The 9,847-nt window shown below is 39.5% G+C and overlaps 1 protein-coding gene across 1 annotated transcript in view; it reads left to right on the top strand.

Annotated features, from left to right (window-relative positions):
* Nucleotides 1-8,767, top strand: part of lap3 (leucine aminopeptidase 3) — a 62,487-nt gene extending 53,720 nt beyond the window's left edge. The window contains exons 11-13 of the mRNA XM_043694323.1: nucleotides 806-885; nucleotides 2,508-2,617; nucleotides 8,368-8,767. Coding sequence (XP_043550258.1) covers nucleotides 806-885; nucleotides 2,508-2,617; nucleotides 8,368-8,563 — 386 coding nt within the window. The 3' untranslated portion in view covers nucleotides 8,564-8,767. The remainder of the gene's footprint in view (nucleotides 1-805; nucleotides 886-2,507; nucleotides 2,618-8,367) is intronic.
* The last annotated feature ends 1,080 nt before the right edge of the window (nucleotides 8,768-9,847 follow it).

The raw sequence follows: 9,847 nt of genomic DNA, 5'->3' as shown, positions 1-9,847 counted from the left end.
AGGCTGAACAGACTGGGGCTGTTTTCCCTGGAGCATCGGAGGCTGAGGGGTGACCTGATAGAGGTTTACAAAATTATGAGGGGCACGGATAGGATAAATAGACAAAGTCTTTTCCCTGGGGTTAGGGAGGGCATAGGTTTAGGGTGAGAGGGGAAAGATATAAAAGAGACCTGAGGGGCAACATTTTCACGCAGAGGTTGGTACATGTCTGGAATGAACTGCCAGAGGATGTGGTGGAGGCTGGTACAATTGCAACATTTAAAAGGCATTTGGATGGGTATATGAATAGGAAGCGTTTGGAGGGATATGGGCCAGATCTGGCAGGTGGGACTAGATTGGGTTGGGACATCTGTTCGGCATGGACGGGTTGGGCCGAAGGGTCTGTTTCCAGGCTGTACATTTCTATAACTCTATGAACTCCGTGGTCTGCACAGCCACTTCAAAGGGCAATTGAATCAACCATGCTTGTGTATTTCTGGAGGCACATGTGGGCTAGGCAAGGTTTGAATGTTCAATATTCCTTCCTTCAAGGACATTAGTGAATTAATTGTATTATTACAACAAAATCATTTTTTATTTCTAGTTGTTTCTAAAAAAATATTTGAATACATAATCTGCAATAATAGAAGTGGAATTTGTCAACTTTGGATTATTAGTTCTGACACCTTATTCCAGTAATCTAATCACTGCCTTATTGTGACACCAGAGACTTCATGTCTTAAATAGCCTCAGGTATTGTTTTCAGATAAACACTAGTTTTGAAACAAAATCAAATTCCAGTAATTTTATTTGTGTTATTTCACAGGTGCGATGGATGTTGCCCTTGGATCAGCAGCTACTGGGGTTTTCACCAATTCCGACTGGTTGTGGGGACTCCTCAGACAAGTAAGAATCATTTGCGCAATGTTCTTTGCCAAATGTCATTTCTACTTCAAACCTGTTCAACATTTGAGACAAGTACTAGTTCTATAGCCCTATACTCATGTGAGAATTCAGGCTTGAAGGAGGTGTGGGTAGGAGATAGAGCTGAAGTACTGTTTTCCATCCTGATTTTGCCATTTAAGTTCTCAGAAAGAACAACCAGTCACCATTCTCGTGTGTCTCTGTTAAATGACCAAGCATTTTCTACCTTTGCCTATACTGTACAATGATATTGTAACATCAGTGTGAATTTGTGAATAATAGTCTAGTTGCCCATCAGATTAATCAGACTAATTTTAGAATTACTTGTCAATAGCACTATATGAATCGACCCTGCATATAAAGCCTCAAAATCATGTTTTTACTTATACTCAGCTTATATGGCTACCCTCCTTTTCAGCTACAATATGCTGTACTTGCATTGGTTAGTCACCTCAATTTTTCATCCACAAATAAATGTTTTATTTACTGTTAAATTTATAACTGGAATGCAGTAGACAAAATGGACTGTGTTGTGAAGATGCAGAAGTTTAAGACATGCTCACACTTTATACTTTTGGACCCAATTTTCCCAGGCTTCAAAGGTCAGTTTATATGTCAACATTTATGGTGCAGACCTCGTTGCAATACAGAGGAACCTCGATTATCCGCACGAGATGGGCGGGCACTATTTCGTTCGGATAATCAATTATTCAGATAATCAATTTTACCTTAAACAAGGGAAACCATACTGATCTAATACAATGCTCTACCAGAGAATTTGTTCAAATCTATAATTTTAATGAGTCTGCTATTTAAACAAACTAATCCTCACAGTTTGCAAATTACAGGTTAAAATGAGAAGGGCTTACCATCACATAAATACTGTATGTCAAGTCCCAGCATTAAACAAGGTCCTGAACAGCTTCTACGATCGCAAGAGCATTTGTCAGTTTCCGGGAATTCAGTCTCACGATAGAAAGATAGAAGCCCGGCCTTGTGCATGCGTTTACGTTCTCAGTTTGTTTTTAATGAACAGCCCGGTAAAGTGATGGGAATACCCTGCAAAACATCTACTTTTGCAAAGGGCTGTGTAACAACCCTACCTAAAAAGTATCCAGTCACTGATGCTTGAGCTGCTTGTGTTTCTTTGCTTTTGCCAGCCTTTTCACGTGTTTTTCAGTACAGGTAAATCAAATACACTTACCTCTTTGATGTAATGTTTTTGTGGGATCTTGAAATTTTCTTCAATAATCGAGGTCCCTCTGTAAAGCCACAAGCCCTTCTGAATAAAATTTTGCAATAAAGTATTTAGAAGTCAAATGTTTTAGTTTATTAGTTGATGCAGTATTATATTAATTTGTAACAAGACATGGCCATTTTTACATCAAGTTCTATCTCGCCTTCAGGCCCTTCATTTGAATTTGAGTGGATCCTTTATTCACCTTTTTCTTTTTTTAAAGTGTAATGTTAATAGTATGAAATAAAGCTTTTCATTGAGGATTAGGTCCAAGTACTGTCCTTTCTTGGTATTTGGATAGTGGAGTTCATACCTTAATTTGTGTAATTCTGACCATAATTGGTGATGCTGATATGTTCTTGTTTAGGCAAGTGTTGTGACTGGAGATCGAGTGTGGAGGATGCCACTTTTTCAACATTACACCAGGCAGGTCACAGAATCGCAACTGGCAGACCTGAACAACATTGGCAAATACAGGTGAATATGGTATCATGTCCGTAATTCAAATCCAGTTTTACTTTGCTTATTCTGTTTTGTGGCTTTAAAAGTAGCTAATATGGAATGTGGAAAAATAATCATAGAAACAGGCTTATGTAATTCAACTGTTTGAACTTTTATTGTTATTCACTGAGTCACAGCTAATCTGTATCTTAACACCATCCTCCTGGCTTACTTTAAATCCCTTAATATCCATGGCTATCAAAAATCCATCTGTCTTAACAAAAGAATTCTACCCCATGACCCACACACAATCAGATGTGAAATTCCTCAACCTAAACCATTCATGTAGCACGTCCTGAGCAGAGAATTTCTACATGTTGATGATATGGTACTGGTTGTCCAGAGAGAAATCCACCTCCAAAGGCTAATAGATAACCTATCCCGAGCAAATTGTGGGTGTGGGATAGAGTGTTGTGTTTCCACCTGTGATTGTTTCTGGTGGTGCTGTTGAGTTCAATCAGAAAATTCTGCGCAATTTCATCAACAGATGCCTAAGAGAAAAACAACGGAACGAGGACATGCCGCAACCCAAAGGACTAGCCACACTACCATACATCAGGAGCATTTAACGATCCGCATCCATGAACATCAACTAGCCACGAAACGCCACGACCAGCTATCCTTAGTAGCTACACATGCAGATGACAAGCAACATGAATTTGACTGGGACAACATTACCATTATAGGGCAAGCCAAACAAAGAACAGCCAGGGAATTCCTAGAAGCATGGCACTCATCCACAAACTCCATCAACAAACACATCGACCTGGACCCAATATACCGGCCACTACAGCGGACAGCTGAAACTGACAACCGGAAGCGGCAGGGACAGGCCACTATAAATGCCGGAGGAAACACCACAGAAGCGCTTCACAGGAGGCTCCCAAGCACTGAGGATGTCACCTAGACAGGGGACAAAACGTTTGCAACAAAAATTTCCAGCTCGGCGAACAAAACCACAACAGAAAATTCTGGTACCTTGGATCTACAATATCAGACAACCTATCCCGTGGGGAAGATCTTGGAACAGAAATCCTTTTTATTCATCAGTTTAAAATTCTCATCCTTGTATTCAAATCTATTCCTGGCTTCACCTTCCTATCTGTGACCTTTTCCAATCTGACAAGTTCCCAAGAACTTGGGTGACCAGCCTCACCCCCATTGTTGACAACTATGCCTTTAACCATCTTGGAACCATCCCACCCTTAGTTCCTTTATACCTCCACCTCTCTCATCTCTCTTTGAAGTGCTCTTAAAACTCACGTCTTTGACTAAGCTTTTAGTCAACACTTCTAATAATACTCTGGAGCAGTATTCTTTTAACATTTGAAAATTAATTAATGGGACATAGACCATAATTCATCACTCTTAATGCCCCTGAGAAGGCATCTTGAACCACTGCAGTCCATAAGGTGAAAGTATGGTGTCAGTGCTATTATGGGGTAAGTTCCAGGATTTTGACCCAGCAACAGTGAAGGAATTGCAATAGAGTTCCAATTCAGGATAGTGGAAAAGGAGGGTAGCTAGTATTTACAGTAGGAAAGGAGAAAGTCCTGAGGAAACTCATAGTGGATTAGGGAGAGGGATTGAATAAAATTTATGTAAATAAAACATCAGCAATGAGGTAATTAATGGAATTAAAGAGTGTCAAATCCCCAGGTCCTGACAGTTTTCATCCAAGGGTGTTAAAGGAAGTAAGGGAGCACATTGTAGGTGCCCTAACTATAATCTTTCAGAATTCCCTAGGTACAGCTGTCGTCTGTTTGGATTGAAAATTGCATGTTACTTTGCTTTTTAAGAAGTGCAAAAGAGGAAAACCAGGAAGTTATGGATCATCTAGGCTAAAATCTGTGATGCAAATTGTTGAAAGATGGGGTAACTGAATGCCTGAAAAATTTCAGTTGACAGGGAAAGTTAGCATAGGTTCATGACAGGTAGGTCATGCCTAACAAACCTCATTGAAGTTTTTTGAAGAGGTGACGAGAGGTAGTGGACAGGGGAATATCTATGGATGTTATTTAAATGGACTTTGAGAATGTATTTGATAAAGTCCCACATGAGAGATTTAAGGTAAGATCTCACAGAAATACTGACTTATAAGTAAATTGGTTTAGTGGCAGGCAACAGAAAGTAGGGATAATGGGTACATATTCAAGTTGGCAGGATATGGCCAGTGGTGTTCCACAAGTGTCTGTGTTATGGCTTCAGTAATTCATATTATTTATTACTGACTTGGATTTAGCATAGAAAGTCATATACCCAAATTGACTGAAAGTTGGGTTGTATTGTAGACAATGTAGATGATCGTATAAAATTACAAAGGGTTATTGACAGACTAAGTGATTGGGCAAAACTGTAGCAGATTGTGTTCACTTTAACAAGTGTGAAGTTATCCATTTTGGACAGAAAAAGATAGATCAGGATACTTTCCAGATGGCATGAAGTTAAATACAGTGATTGGCTGAATAGACTTTTATAACATCACAAGCAAGTTCAGAAGACAATCAAGAAAGCTAATGGAATGCTGGCCTTTATATCTAGAGGACTGGAGTACAAGGATGCAGAAGGTTTGTTGCAGTTATACAAAAAGCTGGTTGGATCCCACTTGGAGCACAGAGAGCAGATCTGGCACCACACACTCTGAATGATAAAACAAAAAATTGCAGATGCTGGAAATCTGAAACAAAAACAGAAATTGTTGGAGAAACTCAGCGGGTCTGGCAGTATCTGTGGACAGAAAGCAGATGTTTTAAGTCCAGTGATCCTCTACCAGAACTGATAAGTGCTAGGTCAAGGTGGTATTAATGCTCTTGATAGGTGTGAGGAGAAAGGAAGAAGTGAATGGATAGGCAGAGATGGAGCCTAGAGAGAGAGAACAACAAGCAGTCAAAGGGATGGATGATAATATGCTGGGAAGCAAGAAAAACTGCTAATGGAGACTATTAGTGAATGAAAATGGGTTGGCAATGCTGAAAGTTGCCCACGTCATTGACAGAACCCTGGGTTTGGGGATGCAAAGGACATGGAAGAAGGTGTTCGTGGTAGGGAGTTGGGTGGGATGCTTTTTGGAGGATCAGTGTGGTCTGCTTCCATGCTATAGGTATTCTATGATTCTGTGAAGGTGAATGCAAATTCTTCAGCCATATATTTTGCATTAATGTGTGAGGTTCCCCATCAATGAGGGTGAGAATATTTATGGAGCCTCCTCCTTCAGTGATTAGTTTAATTGTCCATGACTATTCATGACTGGATTTTTAAAAAATTCATTTTTGGAATGTGGGCATCGCTGACTGGCCAGCATTTATTACTTGTCCCTAGTTGCCCTTGAGAAGAGGGTGGTGAGCTGCGGCCTTGAACCGCTGCAGTCCACCTGCTGTGGGTTGCCTGACAAGACCATGAATGAGGGAATTTCAGGATGTGGCAGGATTGTCGAACTTAGATCTAATCCATGAGCATTAGAAAAGGAGTAAGCCATTCAGCCCTTTGAACTACTCCAGCATTCAATAGCACCACGACATTCCTGCCCTTTCCCTGTAGTCCTTGATTCTGCTATTGATAAAGATTCTGTCTATTTCAGCCTTAAGAATATACGAGAACTCGGCCCCCACAGCTTTCTGTGGCAAGGAGTTCCAAAGACTCTCAACCCTCTGAAAGAAAAATATATCTCCCCATCTCTGTCTTAAATTGCACACCTTTACTCTGAGATAATGCCCTCTGGTCCTAGACTCCCCCGTGAGGGGAAGCATCCTCTCAAACTTCACCCTGTCAAGTCCCTTAAGAATCCGGTACATTTCAATGAGATCATCTCTTATTCTTCTCGACTCCAATGAGTAGAGTCACCATCTGTTTAACCTTTGCTCATAAGACAATCCCTTCATTTTTGAGGGATTTTTAAACTTTTTTTTTATCGCATACAGCTTAGGCTGCTTGCATGCTACTAGTCCAGTGTTGTAACTTCACTAGGTTGACACCTCATTTTTAGGTATCCTGGTACTAATAGGTGGTAATCAGCATTGCTTACCCATGTTTGATTTGAGACCTCAAAGGAGTTGGAGTCAGGTCTGTTTGGTCAGCTCCCTCCCAACTATGTACCACTATGCTGCCACCTGTGGTGGGACAGGACCTATCGGGGACAGTGTTGATGGTATCTGGAGCTTTGAGTGTATGAATACTTGAGAATGACTAAGTCAAACTGTTGTTTGACCAGTCTTTAGGACAACTGTCCCAATTTTGGCACAAACCCCCAAATATTAGTAAGGACTTTACAAGTTTGACAGGATCTTTGCTCGTTCATATATGCTGTTTTCATTTCTTGTGATTTGGTCAATGCTGGCTGGTCCATTCAGTTGAATTCCTTTATTTATTTTATGTTGAATTATTTATATTGTTTGATGTTGAGTCTTTAATTTTGTTTTGTAATATCTTTGTGAAGAGCTCTGAAACGTTTTCTACATCATGGTACTTATGAAAATACAAATTGGTAATATTACGTATCTAAGTGAGAGATTATTTTGATTTTATGTAGATCACACTATAGAAACATTTTTATCTTATAACCATTCCTATATAAAGGAGAGATGAGAGCTATGTTGGGGACTTCCCTGGAAGTCTGTTCTTTCAGATTTTCAGCTTGCTCTTAATTTAGACTGTACACAGGAAGAGGCCACAGCAAGGTTTGCGATTCAGGGTCAGATGGTATTATCAGTAGCCCCAACAGCATTTTTGTAAGAACCTGTGCTGTCATTGCTAGTTCCTTATTTTGCCTACATGTTCATTCTTGATCGTACAGTTTGTAGATGACTATTTCGAGTTGCATTTTAGGGAAATTAGCTTCAATCAGGTCTGAGACTCGGTTTTCTTGTAGACACTTAACTGTTCTGAACAATTATTTCATATTTGTGCAGCAAACAATTTTTTTTTTCCTGAATGTGGCTGTTTCATCCACCCTCTCTCTTTGAGATACTGTTGGAGATCCCTGGTGATCAGCAGTTTCACTGGATCTCCATCTATTCCATACACCCAGTTGTCCTAAATCTCCAGTACAATTAATAGTGGTAATTCCCTAATGAGGTCTGATCGTGAAAATTAGACCTTAGCTGATGCCATTAAATGGTTGGAGTAGCCCTGCTTGTTGCTAGGCTTAAATATGAACCACATGAAAATCTGCCCCACAATGTATAGCAAAAGATGTCTTCAAGTTGAAAGATTTGAATGCAATGCCCTGAATTCTGCTGTGTTGTGTGCCCCTGAGTACAATGATGAGAACTGAATGTAATTAAATTATAAATGTTCTTGTACCGCAGCAGAAAACAATTGTGTTGTACGATTAACATTAAACAGTTGGAAGACCATATTGCTCACTGTTCATAAAGAATCAAAAATTTCAAGCCATTCTCTCACCTAATGAAAGTGAAATATTCAAAAGGAGCTTGTTAATTTTATCTGAATTATTGCAGTGATGACCGAATGAAACAGTCACCCAAAAGACCTGCCCAGAAATAGCATTCCTGTCTGTGTTTCACTTGATCATCAAATGGGCATAATAATAAAAATATGAGCAGAAATTATATGGAGAAAAATGGAACGAAGATTAGTTTTTTTTTATTCAGCTTTTTCTGTGAATCTTTGAGGAAGATGATTTCTAATTTATAAAAATCCATGGTAAAAGTTTAAAGTATATTTGTTGCCACTTGGTAATTTCACTGTGCTTTGAAATGTTCCTGCAGGTCTGGTGGTGCATGTACAGCTGCAGCATTCCTGCGAGAGTTTGTTACAGCCCCTCACTGGGCTCACCTTGACATAGCTGGTGTTATGTCAAACAAAGATGAAGTTCCATATCTGCGGAAGGGAATGGCAGGAAGACCAACCAGGACGTTAGTGGAATTTACAGCCTACCTGAGTCAAGAAAGCCAAAATTCTTAAATCGTCCTTTTAAAGATACGCCCAGTTTTTCTTTTATATGTTTTAATTACATTGGTTTCATGATTTCATTGCCCCTTTTGTATCTCTGATGAAACTTAAGTTTTGATTTTTTTTTTCTTTTTGCATGTGGAAAGATGGTACTTATATCAAAAAGGATGCAAGATTTTATCTTACAAACTCTGTTAAAGAAGAATCTCATCATGATTGACACTTGTTTATGGAGGCTTTATTGGTGACTTTTGTCTCCCCCAAACCATAACTTCTATTATTCATCGTGCGACTATTCACTTTATGTTAAGAGGATAACTACTTTTCAGCAACACAAAATCTGCAGTGTTCCCACGGCCTTTTTCAGATATTGAAAGAGTAAAATCCTATGGACTTTGATAATTAATGATCATTGTTGAAAAGTATTTGTTACAAGAAAAGCTGACATGTGGATCAGGCATTCAATATAGTTAAACACGAGTATTTTTGTAATGTTGTAATATTCAAAATGAAGACGTTAGCCAAAACAATAAAGAAGAATAAACCAGATGTAACAAATTCTAACTGCTCTCAGTTGTAATTGCAAAACTTAGAATATTGACAGTTACACTCAAAGGATCTCAAATTAATAGATGGAGAATAATTCCTAAAGGTAGGCAGTATCAATCTTCAGCAGAAGTATATTTACTAGGGTAATTAGAAGCATAGAAAATGTATGACAGAGAAGGAGCCCAGTTGTCTTGTCTTATTTGTACTGACCAAAATGGTCTATCCAACATAATTCCATTTTATCATATAGCTCACGACACTTAAAATGCATATAGAACATAGAACAATACAGCACAGAACAGGCCCTTCGGCCCATGATGTTGTGCCGAATATTTGTCCTAGCTTAAGCACCCATCCATGTACCTATCCAATTGCCACTTAAAGTTCGCCAATGATTCTGACTCTGCCACTCCCACAGGCAGCGCATTCCATGCCCCCACCACTCTCTGGGTAAAGAACCCACCCCTGACATCTCCCCTATACCTTCCACCCTTCACCGTAAATTTATGTCCCCTTGTAACACTCGGTTGTGCCCGGGGAAAAAGTTTCTGACTGTCTACTCTACCTATTCCTCTGATCATCTTATAAACCTCTATCAAGTCACCCCTCATCCTTCGCCATTCCAATGAGAAAAGGCCTAGCACTCTCAACCTATCCTCATACGACCTATTCTCCATTCCAGGCAACATCCTGGTAAATCTTCTCTGCAACCTCTCCAAAGCTCCCACATCTTTCCTAAAGTGAGGC

The sequence above is a fragment of the Chiloscyllium plagiosum genome, chromosome 1, assembly GCF_004010195.1.
Source record: "Chiloscyllium plagiosum isolate BGI_BamShark_2017 chromosome 1, ASM401019v2, whole genome shotgun sequence".
Classification (NCBI taxonomy): Eukaryota; Metazoa; Chordata; class Chondrichthyes; order Orectolobiformes; family Hemiscylliidae; genus Chiloscyllium; species Chiloscyllium plagiosum.
Note: the sequence above shows the minus strand (reverse complement) of the source record. Positions and strands in the feature narration are given on the sequence as shown.